This window comes from Stigmatopora argus, chromosome 14 (genome assembly GCF_051989625.1).
Source record: "Stigmatopora argus isolate UIUO_Sarg chromosome 14, RoL_Sarg_1.0, whole genome shotgun sequence".
Taxonomy (NCBI): Eukaryota; Metazoa; Chordata; class Actinopteri; order Syngnathiformes; family Syngnathidae; genus Stigmatopora; species Stigmatopora argus.
Window position 1 is genome coordinate 17,505,109 of NC_135400.1, and position 20,784 is coordinate 17,525,892.

The 20,784-nt window shown below is 50.5% G+C and overlaps 1 protein-coding gene across 8 annotated transcripts in view; it reads right to left on the minus strand.

Annotated features, from left to right (window-relative positions):
* Nucleotides 1-20,784, minus strand: part of bahcc1a (BAH domain and coiled-coil containing 1a) — a 54,152-nt gene that overhangs the window by 5,621 nt on the left and 27,747 nt on the right. For all 8 annotated transcript variants that reach the window (XM_077619550.1, XM_077619546.1, XM_077619551.1 and 5 more), the window contains 13 exons: nt 15,938-16,120; nt 10,186-10,317; nt 7,702-10,113; nt 7,496-7,592; nt 7,212-7,420; nt 6,986-7,150; nt 6,401-6,732; nt 5,953-6,262; nt 4,075-4,791; nt 2,730-2,899; nt 2,514-2,650; nt 1,654-1,764; nt 428-599 (listed from right to left, as the gene is read on the minus strand). In XM_077619550.1, the coding sequence (XP_077475676.1) occupies nt 428-599; nt 1,654-1,764; nt 2,514-2,650; nt 2,730-2,899; nt 4,075-4,791; nt 5,953-6,262; nt 6,401-6,732; nt 6,986-7,150; nt 7,212-7,420; nt 7,496-7,592; nt 7,702-10,113; nt 10,186-10,317; nt 15,938-16,120 (5,147 nt within the window). The remainder of the gene's footprint in view (nt 1-427; nt 600-1,653; nt 1,765-2,513; nt 2,651-2,729; nt 2,900-4,074; nt 4,792-5,952; nt 6,263-6,400; nt 6,733-6,985; nt 7,151-7,211; nt 7,421-7,495; nt 7,593-7,701; nt 10,114-10,185; nt 10,318-15,937; nt 16,121-20,784) is intronic.

Consider the following 20,784-nt stretch of genomic DNA (forward strand, 5'->3'; position numbering starts at 1 on the left):
TATATGTATATACATATACATGTATATACATATACATAGATATAGATATACATAAATATATATGTATACATATATATTTGTGTCTATCTTTAAATGTTTTCACATAGTGTCCTTGTATAAATTGTATTTATCGATGGAAAATAAAGGTCATTAAAATCTCATCCATTTGAAAGCAATGGAAGTTTTTAGTGAGTATTATAGGATGGCGGCTGACAGAAGCATCCGCTTCTTTTTTCTATTTTTCTGTCCGTCTTTTTCAGTGAATGAGCCAAAATAGTTCCTCGCCCTACAAATGTTGAACTCGTGGCTAATTAGCAGTTGGACAAAGTCATTTGTAGAACCCAAAGAAGACACCGTGGCCTCTTTCAATGTGGACTGGCAGGAAGGACAAGACAAGACAGGACAGGACAGACTTTGAACTCCTGACCTGCGTGCCGTTGAGCGTCTCCAAGCCTCGAGCGCTGAGCTTCTTCATCCTTCTGTGGCCGTCTCCTCCTCCTCCTCCTCCTCCTCCTCCTCCTCCTCCTCCTCCTCCTCCTCCTCCTCCCGCCTCCTCAGGCGTGGAGGAACGCCCCGCCCCCGCCGCCGCCGCCGTCGGTCTGTCGGTCAAAAACAAGGGAGACAAATTCATTGCCGCGGTTTCCAAGAATAGAAAGAAGCCATGAAAAATGGTGGCGTGGTGTGGCCTCCCTGTGGGAATCCAGCAACCAAACTCTGTCTCGAGCAGACAGTAACATGAAAGTCCCCCCCAAAAAAGTCCCACATCTATGAGGACAACAAACAAAAAAAAATGGAAAAATGTCGGGCACGAGGAAACAAAAGTACCGCGTGTTATTTTGGCGCTGCAATTTTTTTTCTTTCCCCACCGTAGTCTTACTTTCTATTGTCCTCAAATACTTTAGCGTGTGTTTTCTCCTCTTAGCTTTTAAACAATGTACGTTTTCTTGCGGTGACTTTTAAACAGAACGTTGACCACATTGGTGACTTCATATTTTTTTATACAACAGTCGTTTCATATCGCTAAATGTCATTATTATCTTGACGGTTTGGCCGAACACCTGTTTTTACTTCCACGACGGTTTTCACGGGAACAAAAGTCTGCTTTTACAAACACCGGAGAATTATAGCGACACGGAACAACAAAAGTAAGAAGGCACCGCACGTATATTTAGCGGCCGTGGACGGTTTCGACCGTCCGTTCCCGACGTCATTTCTCCACAAATGGCATCTTGAAGGCGTTTTCTTGAAGGAACGAGAGATTGGACGGAGCCGCCGTTGACGGGAAGCGCCACGGTATTTCTCGCGTTGCCATCAAAGAGCGGCCAACCTCGCCGTTATTGACCCTGGCCCCCGGGGCCACCTGACGGCGAGGCGTCAAATTCCTGGGGATTTCGCAACGTGCCAACGACGGCGACCGCCCGTCGTCCCGACCCCAAAAAAAACAAAAAAAATGCTCATTTGCGGCCGCATCCTAACATGAATATTTCCCAAATAGCCATTTTTGCGCAGCTGACGCAGTCATTCTGTTTTTAGCATCAACGTTAAGGATAGAGTCATTTCCCTGTACCGTATTTTCTGCACTATAAGTGGCGCTTGTGTATGTTTCTTTTTTGTTTCTTTGATGGATTTTAGGTGATAGTTATCCGTACGTACTTGACTTTTCGTTGGCCGTCCGAGGACGTGGAGCCGGCGGCGGGGACAGCCTTCTTCTTCCTGGGTCGTCCGGGGCCCCTCCGTGCCGGGCTGCGTGGCGTCTCCTCTTTCCTGTTCAAAAAAATAGCGTCTATGATCACAATATGTCCAAAATGAAAAGTGCGCGGCTGGATATATTTAACCTTTTTGGTTCTGCGTGTTTGCTTAAAAACCATTTGGGTTTTGTTGAAAGCACTTTTGCTTTTTTTATTGGCACCCAAATGCTTTAAATGGCAAGTTATTGGACTCTCTAGACCACACGTGTCAAAGTGGCGGCCCGGGGGCTAAATCTGGCCCGCCGCATCATTTTGTGTGGCCCGGGAAAGTCAATCATGAGAGCAGACTTTTTTTTTAGGATCAAATTAAAATGAAGATTATAGATGTATATTATATTTCCTGATTTTCCCCTTTTTAAATCAATCATTGTAATTTTTAATCCATTTTTTCTTTGTGTTTTTAGTTCAAAAAGCATTTTGTAAAATCTAAAAATATATTTAAAAAAGCCTAAAATAAACATTGTTTTAGATCTATAAAAAACTGAATATTCAGGGCTTTTAATCCAGTTCTTTTAATTCATTTATTAAAAAAAAAAAAAACACTAAATATTCTATCTAAAATGGTCCGGCCCACGTGAAATCAAGTTGACGTTAAGGCGACCTGCGAACCAACCTGAGTCTGAAACCCTACCTCTACACTTTAAATGTACAAACTCAGGGTGTCATCTATTTGAAATATAACCCAAAAGGGCAAATTACAAGTTCTATAGTTTACATAAAAATAAGAAAAAATAAAAACATATTCAAGGTGCTACGAAGACTCACTGATGATCGTGCTTCCTCTGTAACTTAGCCAGCTCCCTCTGCTTTTCTTTGTAGTGGCGCTGAAGATCGGCCAGTTTGAGCCGCATCTCCAGCTCGGGAGCCTCCATGGTTTCCATGCCGCCCTTCGTTCGGCACGCCTGGGCAAGCGTTCAAATGGGCTCAAACGGGCTTTTGGAATCCCACCCGCGGCTGTCGGTGGGCTCGCGCGCCCCTTACCGGTTCGTTGCGAGGCGTCCAGCTGCATTTTCGCCGCAAGTTGAAGCTTTTGCGGACGGCGAAGGGACGCTCCGAGCCATCGCCGCCGTCTTTCTGCGAGCCGGTTTCCAGCGAACGGGCCGTGGCCAGAGTGGCCAGACTGTGGAGGTCGAACATCAGCAACTCCTCCTCTGGATCACAGACAAACAAAAACAAATAGCTTTAGCTTGTTAGCAAAATTGATACCAGTCGGATTTGGTTTTTTATATCTGAGCTGACCCCATTTTGTCCAGATCTGTATTTCTTTTTTGCCCATTTTAAACAATGGCTTCTCGTTAGCCGCGCAACACCCAAAACACGGAGCGCTTTGTCATCTTGTTTCTTTCACTGTAAAGATGTCGCGATCCCATGTTTTTTTTTTTGCAGTGGATTAAAAAAAATCCCGATTCGATACCTCGGAAATGCGCCGGTCGCTGGGGAAGCGGCTCAAATAATATCCTTCCGCAAGGAGAGAGGCAAGAAAAAGAGAGGTGAGCGCCCTCGTTAAACGTCTTCGACCCCGCGCTACTATTTTCTTTTCCCTCCGGAGATCTCTGGCGGTGCGCGGCAGCGTGCTTTCCCAGAAATCAAACGGCCTTTGGCGCGCTAAAAGAAAGAAGGGCGAGCGAGAACTTGGGACCGTTGGAGATGAAGAAGAAGAAGAAGAAGGTTAGGGATTGAAGAGGGATTGCCCTGGGTTTGGTCTAAATGGCAAATTGACTGACTGGAGAAATAGCCTTCCACCAAAATTATCTTATTTGAATTATTTTAAAAAAAAAATCTCCCAAATGGCGCCGTCAGGCGGCAGTCGCTCTGTCCACTCTTATTTGTTTTACAGCCTTTCTATCTTTTTTTTAAATTACATTTTAATATTTCTTATGTGTGCGGCCCCAGTTTTTTACCTAGGTCTACAACACGTGTCAAAGTGGCGGCCCGGGGGCCACATCTGGCCCATTGCATCATTTTGTGTGGCCCAAGAAAGTAAATGATGAGTGCCAACTTTCTGTTTTATGATGAAATTCAAATGAAGATTGTAGATTATTTCCTGAGTTTCCTCATTATAAATCAATTTGTACTCATTTGAATGTCCAAAAATGATCTATCGATTAGCACGATGGAGAAAGCTGTCAATTTATTAATCAATTCATTTTGGCAGCCTAGTTGGAATCAAAACTACCACGTGGCCCGCGACCAAAAATGAGTTTAACACTCCAGGTCTACAATGTCTTTTTTGTCCGTCTTGCTACCGCAACCAAGGAAATTGGTCCCGAACACGAAAGGAAGTTCTAATCTAACCTCATTTCTACAAAAGGCCCAACAAACAAACCTGGAGTCTGTCCGCTGCTCTGCCTCTTCCGCTGGAGCTCCAGGTCGGCCACCTCGCTGAGAAGCTCCATGCCCCGGCACGGGTGGGGCCGGGCGGGCGCCGCCGGCGAGGGAGCGTTGAGCGGAAAGGGCGGGGCCTCGGCGCAAAACGCCGCCGCGATCAGCAGCTCCAAGCTCCAGTAGCAGGGCGGCTCCACTTGCCGGGATTCCGTCTCCGCCAGCGGCTCCTTTCCCGGAGCGTCCCGGAGCAGGAGGATCTCGTCGTTCGATTCCGAGGCGTCCGGGCGTTGCTCTTCTGCCGCTCGGCCCCCCTCCAACTTCACGGTCTCCCGGTCGTCGTCCGATCTTTGGGTGCAAAGGGGCGCGGGGTGGGAGGCGACCTCGCGCACCGGGCTGTTGTGGGCCGTGGGGCGGACGAGGACCGCTTCCTCGGCGAGCCCCCGCTCCTCCGTTTGGATCTCCTCGGATCTGTAGTCGGTCAGGGGCGCCGCCGCCTCCTCCTTCTGGTCCGGGGGCGCCTCGGCCACGAGGTCCAGGTCGCTCCGTTCGGGCTCCAGGAGAGGCACAAGCGGCGGTGGCGGCTGGCAATCCGACCCTTCGTCCGCAGAGCGCCGGGACGGGACGGCTTCCGGGTCAGCCGACGGGATACCCCGCGGGGAAGGCCCGTTCCCGTAGCCCATGGCAACGGCGGCGGAATAGGTGTATCCAGGAGGCAAATCTGGAGACGCCACAAAATGTCCATTAGTTCAGCAACAGGTCACCACTTTCTCCGCGCCGGCCGAGGCCAAAAGCACATTTTCCACGAAAAAAAAGTCGACCGTCTGGATCAGGGCTACTTTATCTTAAACAGATGTTTGGCGATATTTATTTCTCAAAGTGTAGAAGGTGCCAATGGAGGCTGCTCGTCCTCGACGGAAAAGGATTTGGCCTTTTTCTAATTGGGCCTTTCTTAAAGTGGAGAATATAGAAATCCTTCAAATAAGATGCTTTCACCTCCACAGCATAGAAAAATGATAAAAGCATCCGGGCGAGCGTGGAAAGATTTCAATTGCCAAAGCGGAATGTGAAGCTTTAGAATCCATCTTCTTTTCAAAAAATAAAAAATAAACTCCAAAGTGCTTGAACGCAACCTTGGAAAAGATGTCTGGATTTACATCCAAAAAAACTTTCAATACGAGCATGGGTGATAATGTTAACGCTTTCATGCACAAATGATGCCTTTTTTAATAGAGTTGGAGTTTAACTCATTAGCTGCCAGTGACAGACTCGTTATGTTTAAAAAGATTTCTTTGACGGGCAATACCAATGGTGCCATTGGACATCAAATATGACGGCAAAATATTGTCCGTGGGTTTGAGACGCCTGTAAACAATTTGTGACCAAAATGAGTTACTTTCCTTATTAAGAGTTTAAAATAAAAATCAAGGGCTCCCATGCAAAAACATACCGTATTTTCACGACTATAAAGGCGCACATAAAAGTCTTAAATTTCCTCCAAAATAGACAGGGCGCCTTATAATGCAGTGCGCCTTATATATGGACCAATACTAAAATTGTTATCAGGATAAAATAAAATATATCAGTGGATAGGGTACACCATTCTCTACAGCTTTCACAACTCAGTTTTGCTTCCGTTGCCTTTTTAAAAACGTGTTTTTAGCGTGTGTCCGTATGTTTAAGCTGGTGTATGTTTTGCCATGCCTGGCTGCGTCTTTAAAAACGGTGCGTCCTTTGTGTTTGTCAAATACAGAAATAGCACTCGATATTGATACTGTGGCTAAAAATACGATGCACGTATTGTTGTGAAAATAGGGTCTATATATATTTTTTTTTAAATGAAATGAAATGAACAAAATGGTCTAATTTAGCTTGCGCTTACCAGGCTCCAAAGATTCTGGGTAATCTTGCGGAGGAGGCGGACCCGCCCCTCCCTCGTCCACTTTGGGCATCTGGGACGGGGCCGGGCTGACGGCCGGCGAGCGGGGGGCCGCCGCGGGCGGGCCGGGCGTGGAGGGGGTGCTTTTGGGTTGCGGGCGCAGGGAGGGGGACTGGCAGCAAGGGGACAGGTGAGCGGCGCAAGCTCCGGCCGGCGAGTGCTCGTAGGAGAACGGCTTGGACGCTTTGGACGGCCTCTGCTTGGGGAGAAGTTCCTCCAAGTCCACGCTGGCTTCGTCGGGCCTCTTTTGCATCTGTTGGGAGTTTGGAAAAGGCGTGAGACAAGGTCGCTCGGGGGGGGGGGGGGGGGGGGGGGAACCTCATTTGTGTCATTGACATTTCTTGGCAGGCCAAAAACTCAAGCCAACAAAGTCAAGTTTGTTTCCAGTCACCTGTGAGTTGAGGAGGGATTGATGTTGCATGTCCATGACGGGAGCCGATTTGTGTTGTTGTTGTTGTTGTTGTTGATGATGATGCTGATGTTGATGGTGATGTTGATGTTGGACCGGATGAGGCTGCCCGTGCGTGTGCACATGCGGTGTTTGCTGCGGCGGTGGCAGTTGCTGATGCTGATGCTGCTGTTGCTGCTGCTGCTGCTGGAGCGCGTAGAGCTCCTGTTGCCGTAGAAACTGGGATCGAGAGTACATGCCGGGATGCTGCATGTGGGAGGCCGGGCCCCGGGCGCCGTACACTGGGGGCCACAGACCCGGCTGCTCCATCACATCTAATGAAACGGCCAGAGTCAGATGCACGGCTCCCCACAGAAAATAAATTTTAAAAAATCAAACATTCCCGTGTGCTATCGTCGCCCAACTTTGAGAGTTTCCCGACAAAATGACGGTCCAAGAGCAGCTAAGTAGCCATTTTCGACAGGTAGCGAAATATAACAAAACATTGGCGGCGTGCCAGGCAATTGTTCGATAAATTGCAAAAGGTCTCCGCCATCAAAGGGGCTTTTCTCGGGTGGTAGAACTTACCCAGGTGGTGGGGCGCCGGGTGGCTAGGGGCGTCCGTGGGCAGGACCACCAACTGGGCCGAAGGATCTTGAGGCAGGGGCAGGACCGGCTGGAGGGGTCCCGACATGGCGGCGGCCGAGAAACCGGGGGGGAGGTTCTGGTGCAGGGCCGTGTGACCTAGACCGGCTAGGAAGAGGAACGCCCGTCAAACACGGGTCACCAGAGGACGCCCGCTCAATCCTTTTACCGTAAGAGTGCCCCGTCATCCACAGGGAGGGGCTTCCGGTCCTGGGCATCCAGTGATGGTGAGCAGAGTGCGCGGCGGCGGCGGGCTCTGCCAATTGGCCGGACGGGAGCGCCGTCCCGCCCGGGATGGCCAGGTGAGGCGGCAGGTCCCCGTGGCAGTTGGCGGAGGAGGGATGGATCCTGGAAAAGTCCAGCCTCTCCTTATTATCTCTGCAAATGAGACACATTTGGGGGGGGCGTCAGGGCATGACGCCGATCTAAAAGGAGAGCGAGCGCCTTTCTTACCTAAAGTCCAGACAGGTCAGGCCCAACTGCTCTGCGCTCATCATTTTCCTCTCCTGCTCCATGCTTCCTTCCGAGGGATACGTGGCGTGGGACGCTCCTGCCAGGAGGGAGAACAAATAAATTGCCGCTTTTGACAAAGACCATGGCGGAATGGAATGGAGCGCTTCCGGCGGGGGAGCTCGCTCGCTCGCTCGCTCGCTCGCTACCTTTGACGGCGGGGTGCACCCGGCCGTGGCGGCCGGCGGAATGAGGGTCCGCCGAACGGCACGAGGGCTCCCGTTGCCTGGCCACGGCCACGGCGATCCCCACGGGCGGCTGGCGCACCTCGCCTTCCCCGTGGCCGGCGTCCCCGATTTCCCGGTGCCGGCCGGCGTAGTCGGGGCGCTCGCCGTCGCTGGCGGGGCCCTTCCTGGTGGGCAGGGCGCTCTGCTTGCTCATCTGAAGGGCGCAGCTTCCCCCGGGGGGCCCCGATTTCAGGCTGCCCAGGCCGCCGAAGGGGGTCTTCTGGGAGAGGAGCTGGGGCGGCGGCGGTGGCGGTGGCTGCTGCTGCTGTTGCTGATTGCTGTACTTGAGCAAGCTTTTCATGGCGCCGCTGTCCCCCCGAGCGGCGCCTTGGGGCTCGGCCTGCGCCTGCTGGACGAGCGGTGGCGTCGGCGGGGGGAGCCGATTCATCCTGGCCTGCGAATGTTGCATAGTGCTGCTTCCTAACTCCATGTAGGACTTTCTCTGGTCATCCTCGCTGCCGTGCGGCGCCATGTGCTGAGGGGCTCTCATGGCCCATTGCGGAACGGGGGGCACCGGCTGCTGCTGCTGCTGCTGCTGTTGTTGCGGCGGAGGCGGCGGCTGCGGTTGCTGCTGCCCCCCACCGCCGCCGGCATAAGCGTACATGTCCATCTTGCGTTTCAACTCCTGGCTCAGCTCGGCCGGAGAAACGGCGTCCGGCCCCGGCCGCCCGTGCTGCTGGTGGCGAATCCTGGCCACTTTTTGCCCGTCCCTCTGCAGGGAGCAGCTGGCGCCGGGGGCGTTGGGGCCGCCATGCTGACTCATGCTTTTGGTGCCCAGCGGGGACGAATTGGGCGGGGCTCCCAAATGAGAACAATCTCGGTAAGGGGACGTGTTGACGGGATGCGGGACCGAGTGCCCGCCTTTCGGTCCCTGGGGCAGAGAGGCTCGGAACATGTCCACGGCGCCGTTGCCGTTGTTGGCGCACTCGACGCTGCGCGAGCGTGCCGCCGTTTGGTGCTGCTTCTGAGCCGGTAGGGGTGCTTGCGGCTGCTGCTGCTGCTGTTGTTGCGGAACGGCTGGAGGAAGCTGGGGGGCTTGGAGGTGATGGTGGTGCTGGTGGTGGGATTGCATCCAGTCCGGAGCCTTCTCAGTCTTTCTGTACGCGTTTTGTTGCAGCTGTTGTTGTTGTTGTTGTTGTTGCTGCTGCAGCTGCTTTCGATGCCAACTATTGTGATGAGCGCCACTTCCGTTCTTGTCCAGATTTTTGTCCTTGGGATTCCCGACGCCGAGGACCTGGCAGTCGCCATTTCCCAGCTGGAAGGGGCCGTGCTTTTCCCCCACATCCGCCGCCGACGGCACAAAGGTGGCCCCGACCATTTTGGCTTCGCGCCCCGTGTTCGCTTGAGGGGCGGGAGCGGGTGGACAAAAGAATTCCGGGTGGTGGTGGTGATGGTGGTGAGGGTGGGAATGGTGCGAAGGGTGAGGATGGTGCGGATGGTGCGGATGGTGCGGGTGGTGAGGGTGAAGCTGAAGGCAGTGGAAGCCTCCCGGGTGAGCGTGCGGGTGCGGGTGAGGATGAGGATGGGAGTGCGTCCCTCCGCTAGAAGCCAACTGCAATGGCGGGGGGACGGCGTAAGACAAGGAGTGATGCAACGGGGCCTGCCCCCTTTCCAGGCAGTCCGAGGGTTGTTCGCTGATGCGCATCTCCCCGCTGATGGCCTCTTTGGTGCAGCGCAAATTGGCGCCCAAGTTCAAGCCCAAGCCCAAATGTCTGGCGTGAGCGTGAACGTGAGCGTGAGCGTGAGCGTTCCCCCCGCCGCCTTCGCCTCCGCAAGTGGACATGGAGGTCTTGGTCCCGCCCGCGTTCCCCGCCTCTCCGTTTTGCATCTTGCCGTTGTGCAGGCAGGCGCTCAAGGGCTTGCCCATCATTTGGGGAAGATCCTTACTGTAGTCCATCTTGTGCCTCTCCAGGGCTCGGCTGTTGATCTCCTCCAAGGGCAGCGGGTGTTGAGGGTAGTGTGGCGCTGGTGCCGGCGCCAGAGGAGGCTGATGCTGTGGCACTGGCTGCTGCTGATGTGCGTGGGAATGGTGGTGATGGTGGTGCGTGGGCGCTCCGGTCTGGTGGCCGTGCTGCTGCTGCTGCTGCTGCTGCTGCTGGCGCTCCTTGGCCTCCTGCTTGCTACTCGATCTTTCCTTGTCTTTGACGGCGCCCAGCCCTCTTTCCGCGCTCCCTTCTTTAAGACTCTTCAGCAGGCCGGTCCCGCCGCCCGGATCCCGTTCCCGGCCGCAGGGCCCCTGGGAGAGCGCCGAGCCCGCCCTGGTCACGGCCGGCGGGCCGCGATTGGCCGAGAGGAGGGGCGGCTGCGACGGGAGGCCTCGAATGTAGAAGTTCTCTGCCGGGGAGCGGGAAAGAGCGACCGGCGTTAGACTCTCCGGGGTCCTTCCGTCGGCGGGGAAACACTCACCTTTTTGGGTGTCGTAGAAGCGGTGCTGGCCGTAGAGGACGCCGCCGTTGGCGTGGTGGTGATCCAGGTGGCTCATGGGAAGGAAGGTGTGGGCCAGGCTCCCGGAGAATCGGGGGTACCCCGCGGCGGCCGCTGAAATACAATCACGACAACAATTACTAGGGGATAAGACGCCGCCACCGGCGCAAACTCGCCACCCGATTGGCTTTTGAACCGCTTGATGACTTTTCAACCTAGATGGCTTTTTCCAAAGCGCCAGACCATGACCCGCGGCGGCCCATCAAAAAACGTCTTTTCGGAGAGGGCGAAAACGCGGCTGGGCCGCCGTCGCCACACGAGGACGTTACGCCGCGCTCGCAGGTGTACCGAGTGCGGAAGGTGAAGAGGAGGAGGAGGCGGGGGAGGAGGAGGAGGAGGAGGCGGAGGGGGAGGAGGGGCTCCACGGGCAGGGAAACATGCTTGTACAAGCTAAATGAAAGACAGATGTATTTGTTTTGGCAAGCGTGTGGCCCGATCCTGGAAAGCGCAGATGTGGTCGACTTGGCCAAGTGTGTGTGTGTGTGTGTGTGTGTGTGTGTGTGTGTGTGTGTGTGTGAATGTGTGTGTGTGTATATGTGAAGGAGCGGCGGGCTCCCCTCGGGAGAGTTGGATGTCTCACTTTTAGCTCTCGAAACAATAGGGACGGCTCCGAACGGGGAGGAGCTAAGTGGCGAGCTAAATGAGCCGGTCCCCCGAAAACCCCGCTATCTTAATTCAACAAGTGCGCGGAAAGGAGGAAAAAAAGGCATACAATCATGTTTGGGATGCTTTCCTTTCCACGCAGGGCAACGCCGACAGTGACCCCCGAGGACTATTATGCTATATCGCGATACTTTGTTTCCCGAAAGGCCTTGGCCAAGAATCCGTACATGCTTTGACAAACGGAACGGGTTGCTTAGCAACACTTTCCATTAGAAATGGCTCTATTAAGTCATCGATGGGACGGGATCCGATTACGGTGCCAGAAACGGCATCGAAAGCAGAGCGTTCGCATCCAGTCCTCCCGTGTTTGGGGGGCATTTCGAGGTCATTTCCTGTTGGTTTATAAGCCCGTCGGGCCGCCAGACTGCGACGACTGCTCTTACAGCTTTTACGGTATGACATCAACCAAGTCAATGCCACTAAACCGTGACCATTAAATTCCAGCCGTGGCGGTCAAAATGCATTGGATGAACGAGTGAACAAATCCAAATTCACGGCGATTCACGGAAGTCACCCATTTGCTGAAGAGGGAGAAACACAGAGAGCCGTTTGCCAAGTCTTTATCCAAACTGGGAAGGGGACTTTTCACCCCCCCCCCCCCGTTTTCTTTTCAGGAAAGGGGGCGAGCGTGACGATGGATGGCGTAATCCCTTTTCACGCCGCGGTCTGGCTGCGCACGATAATGCCAGCCTGCTCCATTTCAGCGGGTGCCCTCCGCCGGGGCGCTAAGCGTGCGGAGGGGGGAGGCAGAGGGGGGCGGGTGGGGGGCAAAGTGTTTTGCTGGCGGGCACCGACTTGTTCAGCCATTAATCTGTCCGGGACGGGAGAAGAAGAAGAAGATGCCGCTCTGGCTTGGGGCAGGCCGCGCAACCAGGGTGTTAGCGCCGAGTGTGCCACGACTTGGCTAGCTCGCTTACTTGCTAGCTGGCTTTCAGCAATTCCCAGCGCAATGAAGCGGTCGGCAGCCGCCCAGCGGATTTGTGAAAGTGAAAGACAGTGAGAGGTAAGTGACCTGTAGCCATAACAGCAGAATGCCAAATTACAAGTCCATAACTATCACTTATTTAGGTCTTTTGCCCAGTAAACGCACCTTGTGGAGAAGCACTACCAATTTCGTCATACGCAGTTTCTGGGTGTGATGACAAGTAGGCTTTTGTTGTTGATGATGACGACAGGGCCTATGTCCCATTATTATTATTATTATTATTATTATTATTATTATTATTATTATTTGGCCAAGCGTTCCCCGCTTTTTAACGGCCATTGAGCGTCACCTCCAGACCTTCTTCTTCTTCGCCCGATGACAGGCAAGACAAAGACAACAGAGCAGAGCCGGCCCGTGTGGGTCGATTGGTCCGTTTTCTCAGGTTTGCAGGGTGCCGGAGCCTATCCCAGCTGACGTTGGGCCAAAGGTGGACGACGTCAGTCGTAGACGACGACGATGCTGAATGGGAATCGATCCCACGCCGAACGCGCCATCAGGCAAAAGAACCACCCATTTGATCACATTATTCTTTTTTTACTCATAAATTCACTAATGAATAGAATATTATCAAATATGGCCTTCAGTCAGATCATGGAAATGTCTGTCTTTAACTTGACGTCCAACGGATTGAAACGGGGAGGAAGGACGGTCTCCGAACGCTCGTGGTTTGGTGCCAAAGATGGCGCCGGACCTTCGATTACGCGTTTAGCGCCATCGATGGCGGCCAACGGAACGACATTGGCAGGCGCCAATCCCGTTGGGAAGCGCCGTCTATTTTTCGGCGATAACGGGCGCTACATTAGACTGATTGAGAAAACGGGACGGAGGACGCAAGAGGGAGGAGAGCAAAAGCCTTTGACGGACAGCCCAGGCGCATCTCTACCGGGTCTGACTAATTGAAAGGAAGGGATGCTAAGATTTCAAGAGAAACCGACGGCTTTAGCCCGACGTCGGAAATCCCTCAAAGGCGGGAAAGCCAACTTCTTCTCGCTAAAAGATGGACAAGTGAAGATAGACTTGGAAAGGCGGAACGTACCAAAGCGGATTAGACTTGGGGGGGGTCGGGGCACCATCCCAAACCAGGAGGTGGTTTAGACCCCAATCAAAGGCCGGGAGTCCCTCATTTTGTCCCTTTAAAGTTGACAACATCTCCATTTGCTTTGCACCACAGATGCTCCCTCCCCGATTTTTTATTTTTTTTAGATTTTCAGTGAAAGAGCAAAAATGTAAGACTGCGCAGAAGCGCTTCCACGCTTGAATTAAGATGGAAAAAATGCTGAATAAATCATGACACGAGCCCTGAAGCCTTTTGAGTACTCGAGGAAAAAAAAAAGAAAAAGAAACAGAAGATCTGATCCCAATAAAGTGGATGCGAAACCAATTGAGGCAGTAAATTCCAGTGATTTATTGGACTGGCTACATAATGGTTTCCAGTTTTGTCATCCAAGCGGTGATTTGATTATTTCGCCCAGCACTTTGACAAAGAGCTAATTATTAGCTAGCGCCTGCCTTTGGCGGGCCACCACGTGGCGTTTTGCCTGAAAAGTTCCTTGCCGTCGGTTTCAGCTAACGTAGCACGCTAGCAAATAGCAAAGACAAGAAGCTCGATGGATGAATTCATTTATTTTCTAAAGCGCTTAAAAGACGTTGTCAAAGCAAAACGGAGGACCACGTTTCTGATGGATAGACTCGACGACCGCAAGGCGGCGGCTGACGTCAACGCTCCGCCATTCCCGTATTCCATTGGCGCCGCGTTCCGTTTACGGAATTGCCATCGCAAAGATCATCGCTGATGTCACCCGCCAATGGCCAATTGGCCAAATCCCAAAGCAGACTCGCTCGGCGGCCATTTTCGCAACTTTTACTTTTTCCAATTTTCGAGTTGACAAATAATTTTGATTGTCAAACTCGAATGCTTTTTTTCCGCAAAAACAATCCCTAAATCCACCAAGTTTGAACATCTACACTTCACAAAATCCTCTAACAAAGGTGTCGGGAACCTCTTTGACGAAGAGAGCCACAAAAAATCATATTTTCCAATGTTATTCCTTGTGAGCCATACTACCAATTTAAAAGTCAAAATACATACATGTAAACGAGTGCCTTTTCAATTTTTTTTGCAATTTCACCACTTTTAAAGTGGAAAAAAAGATTCTTATGCTGTTGCTAATCAATGAGAGGATGCATTCCAGAAGTCTACTGCAAAAAAATGAAGATTAAAGCAAAAAAGAAGATTAAAGCAGTTCTAAATGTAATATCTCAGTTCTGTCACCAGTGATTTCCATATTTTAGCTCACAGGTTTAGCGAAGAGCCAGATGCACCCATCAAAAGAGCCACATGTGGCTCCCGAGCCATAGTTTCCCTACCCCTGCTCTAACATCTCCACACTTTAATTGGAGAGACGATGAAACTGGAATCCTTTTACGAACGGTTCCAAATTTCAGATGGCGGCCACAATTCCAGAAGTGAAATGTGATCAACTGAGCGTACGCATTACTCGCTGGTGTTTTCCGCTTTTGGAATTACGGCAGCAATCTAACGCCGTCGGGAGTCAAAAAAAGGGGGTGAATAGGTACGCTTCAAAGTTGCCACCCACGCGCTCGGCGAGTGTGGCCTCCCGCGGGGACGCCGCCATTGCGCGGTAATTGTCGCGCCCGTCGGATGACTTGCTTTTTATGCAAAAGACGTTAAAGGACAGACAATACGCAATTATCTGCAGAAGAGGCCAGCGCTCCGGATTCAATGGTGCCTTCGTTATGTGCTATTAAAGTGTGATGGAGATAATGGCCTCCGTTGCCTTGCCGCTAATAATCCCGCTCGTAATCACCTCCATTACTTTTATTAGGCTTGCCGTTATCGTCGCCGCTCTTTATTAATATGGCTCCCCTTTTCCGCAAGAATCCAATCCGGTCTCGGACAATCAAACGGTGGAAAGGAGCGAATGCTTTGGATCTCCTGGCCCAGGATTTACGCCACGGCGGGTGCTCACAAGTTTGCTTTTAAAATACCGTATTTTCACGACTATAAGGCGCACATAAGTCTTAAATTTTCTCCAAAATAGACAGGGCGCCTAATAATCCAGTGCGCTTTATATATGGACCAATACTAAAATTGTTATCACGATAAAATAAAATAAATCAGTTGATAGGGTACACCGACTACTATTTTCCCGTAGACAAAGTACTGCGCCGTGACTGCTGGGATATGTAGTAGTTCTTTTGTGTCAATACAGCCAATGGATTGTGGCCTGTATACATCGACATCAATACAGCTTGACAAAGCATGGAAAGCACCTTTGGAAAAGTTACGCTAGCTACCAGCTAGCTACTATTTACAAATGGATTGTGGCCTGTATACATCGACATCAAAACAGCTTTACGAAGCATGGAAGGCAGCGCTGGAATATTTACGCTAGCTACTAGCTAGCTACTATTTGCGAATGGATTGTGGCCGCCGCCTGGACGAACGTCTAAAACTCAGCGTTTTCGATGACTAATATGGACAATTGTTCAATTCAGACACAGAAAATGAGGACTTTGATGGATTTGTGGGTGATGATGACGTGAGTAAGTTGTAAAATGGCTAAATAAAGTACAACCCAAGTCAGTTTTGCTTCCGTTGCCTTTTTAAAAACGTGTTTTTAGTGTGTGAGTGTAGCGTACAAGAACTATATATCCCAGCAGTCACTGCGCACCGGAAACCGGAAATAGGCTGCTTCCGGTAGCCAGCGCTACTGCGGTTAGATATTTATATATAATATATAACATATACGCGTCTAAAAAAACGGTGCGTCCTTTGTGTTTAAAATACAGAAATAGCACTCGTTACTGACACTGCGGCTAAAAATATGATGCGCTATATAGTCGTGAAAATACGGTAAATAACCAGATTTTTTTCACGGCGGGTACACAAAAAAGCGTCTTCAGATCAACTTAGCTAGCTTTTAGCTTTCCCACCCAAACGCAGACAAAAAGTGAAAAATGACGGGACCCCCAGAAGGAGGCGGGCGGGCGGAAGGTACCTACCTTCGTGCGAATGAGAGAACCAGATTTGCGAGGCGCCGGCGTGGGGTCCGCCCCGGAAGGAGGGCGAGGACGGCGAGGAAGGCGGCCGGGAATGGTGCGACGGGTGCGAAGGCGGCGAGCCCAGACTGCTGGCCAAAAAGGTCCCCATGAAGGAGGCCGAGGAATTTCCCATCAATCCGCTGCCTGCACAGTAGAGACACACAAAATACAATTCATAAATATCCATCTTTATGCCCACATTTTGAACAGTGTATGCAATTTGACTTTGGATTGAACTCTTTGTTTTCAGGTGAAGTTTGGGTGTGGCAAAAGTAACAATACTTATTACAAAGGGGTCATTTTGACCTTAATGGAGGTCATGAAATTCAAGGACGGAAAGGCTAAGTTGACCTTTTTTCAGTTCCATTTGCAAAACAGACGAGCAGATTCAGGTTAAAAAAAGATTTTAGAAATGGATATATTTTGAGAGAATAACTCCTTGGATGCCAGTGAAAGCAAAATCAATGTAAAGGGACCCACCCCATAGAAATGTGGCTCCTCGCGCAGATCAAAATATGGCCGATAAATGAAGCCACAGATCTCAATGGCAAGCCTTGTTTGTGTCTGTGAAAATCCCTTTCAGCCTTTAACTCTGTGACCCAATAAAAAAAAGATGGAGTCATTTTGTCCCTTTTGGGTGCTGACCCACAATTTGGGAGCTCCTCTCTTTTCAAGAGCCAGAAAAGTACATTGAATATATTTTGTCTGCAGTATTACAGTACCAAATGAAAGAAAACAGGCTGAATTCCACGGCATTCAATTCACATCATTTAGATCTCAACATTGTACCATTTTCTTCACATGCATAAAAAGATTGAACTCTGCTTTGATGAAGAAAATTCAAGTTCACTTTGACTGGAAGGAACGTTGAATCTTTTCAGGCTTGCTTTTGAAAACCGTGCCAAAGTTTTGCCGTCAAGGCCGTTACGAATTTAACTGTTATTGTACAAGACTCCAACCTTTGCTGAAAAGTTTAAGGAACAAATATGCGCCTCTCTCAGAACTCCAAGTCAGCTCACTCTAACGATCCGTCATCGTTTTTCTAGATTTCAATGGAGTCTCTTTTCCCGAGCCTGTTTTTTTTTTGCGACTTCCGCTCGTGATACAAGCCTATCGTTTCCCGTCGTGAGTAATTGACCATTTGTAACGACGCCGAATGGAGGGCCCGATGGTCTATTACGCCTTGTCGGGCTAAGCGGGGAAAACATGCTCATTAAGCCCCGCCGAAATGGCGTTGCCGCCCGACTTGCACGACCGTGAAGCGTCACGCCGATGCACGAAGACAGCGCCGGCGCCTTTCGTAGCTGGCCGAGTCCAGATAACGGGCGAATCCCGGAGACGGCAAACGGCACGCTCCACAAATTCAAAAGCGCGGAAGAAATATTTATCCTGGTGGAGCAATTGAAGAATCCGGCAGAATTTGAAGGCACGGCTTTTTGGCGGAACTTCCCGGCGACGCCATCTCGGTAGAAACAATTTTTGCCGTGGCGTCGAGAGCAAAAATAACAATTCTATGTCTACGAGCCCCCGTTTTGCGGCGGCGGCATTGCGGCAGAGCGGCTCAGCGATGGGCGACGACGCGGCGTGGCATCCCGCTGACTCTGGACAATGTCGCGACCTTTCAGCTCTTCGCCCCCCGCCTCCCGGTCTCCGGTGCCACCTCAAATCACCCCGGCGCCCGCGGCAAAGCCCTGTCACGCTTCCAAAGACGGCGGCAGCGGCTTCTCGCCAGGCGCACATCCAGCCCGCGTCAGTCAAAACCCCCACGACGGCTGTCATCTCCACTCCGCCCGGCCCCGCCCCCTCTGGGTACCCCGTGCCAACGCGCCTGAAACGCCCCTAGGCTCCCAAAAGAGCTAATCCTCTTGAATTATTAACGGTGTGGCCCCGGAAATGCTTCCAAAGACATGGGGAGTGACAGCCAAGCCTTTTGGCGCCACAAGCCAGGAACGGTGAAGGACGAGTGGGGGTGTCAAATCGAGCGCCACTCCACCAAAAACGTTGGAACACTCCACCAGATAAGACCTGCATGGGATTTTCTTTCATCCTAACGCCGAGAGACGCCCCCCGTGTCCGAAACAACGAGTGGAGGCGTAGACATCGACCAGATAATCAAGGTAACGAAGACCCGTTGGTCCTGCTCGGCGGCAGAGGCGCATATTCATGAGAAGCCGGACCTGAGCCCCCCCCCTGCACAGCGGGTGGGGGGGTGAAGGCCCCGTTGTCATGGGAACACAAGGGAACCGGCGCTCCAGGCAAGGAGACTGAATCCTCGCCATTAAAGCGGCAAAGGAGCGCTGCATTTTTGCCCGGCTCACCTCTTTCCCAAAGCTAATGTTAGTTGATGGAACAATGGCTTCATCGTGGCCGTCCGGTGAGGTATATTTATTTATTTTGCGCCAGAATGGTACGATAAGAGGACGTGTGGGGGATCTGTGTGGGCCAAGCGAGCAAGCGGCGATGCTTAAAATGGCTGAAAAGACAACCGGCGCCCGCCTACAATTGCTTCTTTTCAAGGCTTGCAATCGGATCTGCGCAGGGTAGCGCTTGGAAAGAAGAGAGGAGGGGGGTATCGTTTGTTTGCAAAAGGACCGCCACCGCCAGCGGCCACGAGTGGCGACCATGGCCATTTTGCGGGCCAGCTGGGATCAGAAAGCGAGCGAGGAGTTTGGAACCTTTGCCGCCTCGAGAAAATACTGCCGTCCTTCTCGGAAGTGAGACTAGGACGAGACTCGCCCGGAAGCGGAATTCAAGAACCCAGAACCAATCCAAATCAAGGCTTTAGCGAGCCTGAAAGGAGATTCATTTTGAGCTGGGACCAAGCGGACCGACATTTGGATTGGATTGAATTGGATAACTTGATTCATCCCGTATTGGGGAAATTTCGTTGTCACAGTAGCGAGAGGGTGAGAATACAGACACAGTAAAAGACATTTTAGACATAAATATTTAGGTAATAAGTAAGTTCATAAATAAATACATGAATAAATATATAAATAAATAAGCGTGTCTCTGAAGTATATATATATATACATACACATGTGTACATACATCTATACATATACACATACACATATATTAGCACATATATACATACACAGATGTACATACATGTATACGGTAGGTCTTAACACTCCTTCCTGCAATGAGGGTGCCGCAGTCTATTGCGAAAAGAGCTTTGGAGGGACTCCACAGTTTGACCAAATGGGGTCTCAGACCAAAGGCAACGCAAAATAAGAACTGTCCATTTTTCCAAATAAAGCGCTTGGAGTCACTGCCACATGTAGAAAAGTCTGAATGAATTCATCTCTTCTTTTCTATGACACAAGTTCCTACTTTTGCAGTCCTACAATTGCTTCAACAAAGCAACAGCACATTTTGTCCCATCACCAAAGACCAGATACGCCAACATTTCCATTCCATATTTGAATTGTGCTACTGACCAATTCCCGGTCAACAAAAAAGTATTTAGCGTAGTGACTCACCAAGTAAAAACATAAAAGCCTGGATTCTCTCTGCTTTACAAATCTGTTTCTTTTTTTGACTAGCTGTCAGCGAGTGGTCTTGTTCTCCGGTCGATCCCTTGGGACGTCAAAAACTTCCCACCTCCTGAATCGATGCAACTTTTGGGGAAGACCGGGAAAGAGACGCAACGCAATGCTGGAAAGTCTGCTCACAACAGCCGGTCCGATCGCTGACTAAGCCGGCCGGCATTAATTTCCTCACAATAAAACTCATCGGAAATCTGAAATGACGACTCTAGTAGGAAGGGGGGCGGATTCAAACTCATCTTGAACACATTAACTCATTGCGTTTTCACCAGGGTGGTTACAAGAGCCCAAATTTGGTCTGTTTACCACCAGTGGCAGTGTTTTCCCACCCTAAAGGTACATTTTTCGACAACGATGACATGACAAAGCATTTTGCTTTCCGTTGTGGAATCGGCTATTGGATTGGATTACTTTATTCATCCCGTATTCGGGAAATTTCGTTGTCACAGTAGCAAAAGGGTGAGAATACAGAAATAGGAAAGGCATTTCAGACATAAATAGATAGGTCATAAGTAAGGTAATAACTAAATACATGAATAAATATATAAATAAATAAGCGTGTTGCTGATATATATATATATATATATACACACATACATACATATACACATACGTGTGCATACACACACACACACACACACACATATATATATATATATATATATATATATATATATATATATATATATATATATATATATATATATATATATATATATATATATATATATATATATATATATATATATATATATATATATATATATATATATATATATATATATATATACACACATATAAGCACATAGATGTACATGCATGCATACGGTAGGCCTTAACACTCAGCCATTTGTTTTGTTAAAGAGCCTGACAGCTGATGGGAGGAAGGATCTGCGGAAGCGCTCCTTCCTGCAATGAGGGTGCAGCAGTCTATTGCTGAAAGAGCTTCGGAGGGACTCCACAGACTCATGCAGGGGGTGGGGTGGGAGGTGCTGTCCATGATGGACATCATCCTGGTCAGAATATGGTCATTCCTGACGGACTCGAGACCGGATCGACGATATTTGCCAAAAGCCGGGAAACCGCTGACACTCGCGTCAAGAATTTGGGGAGACGAGACCAGGACGGAAAGATGCCAAAGAGTTAAGGCCAAGACCGGACGGAAACCTTCAATTGTGTGTCGCGCGGCAAAACCGAAGACCGCTAAGCGAGTCTTTCAATTCACCCGCTTCGGCCCCGATCGGCAGGTGGCGGAAC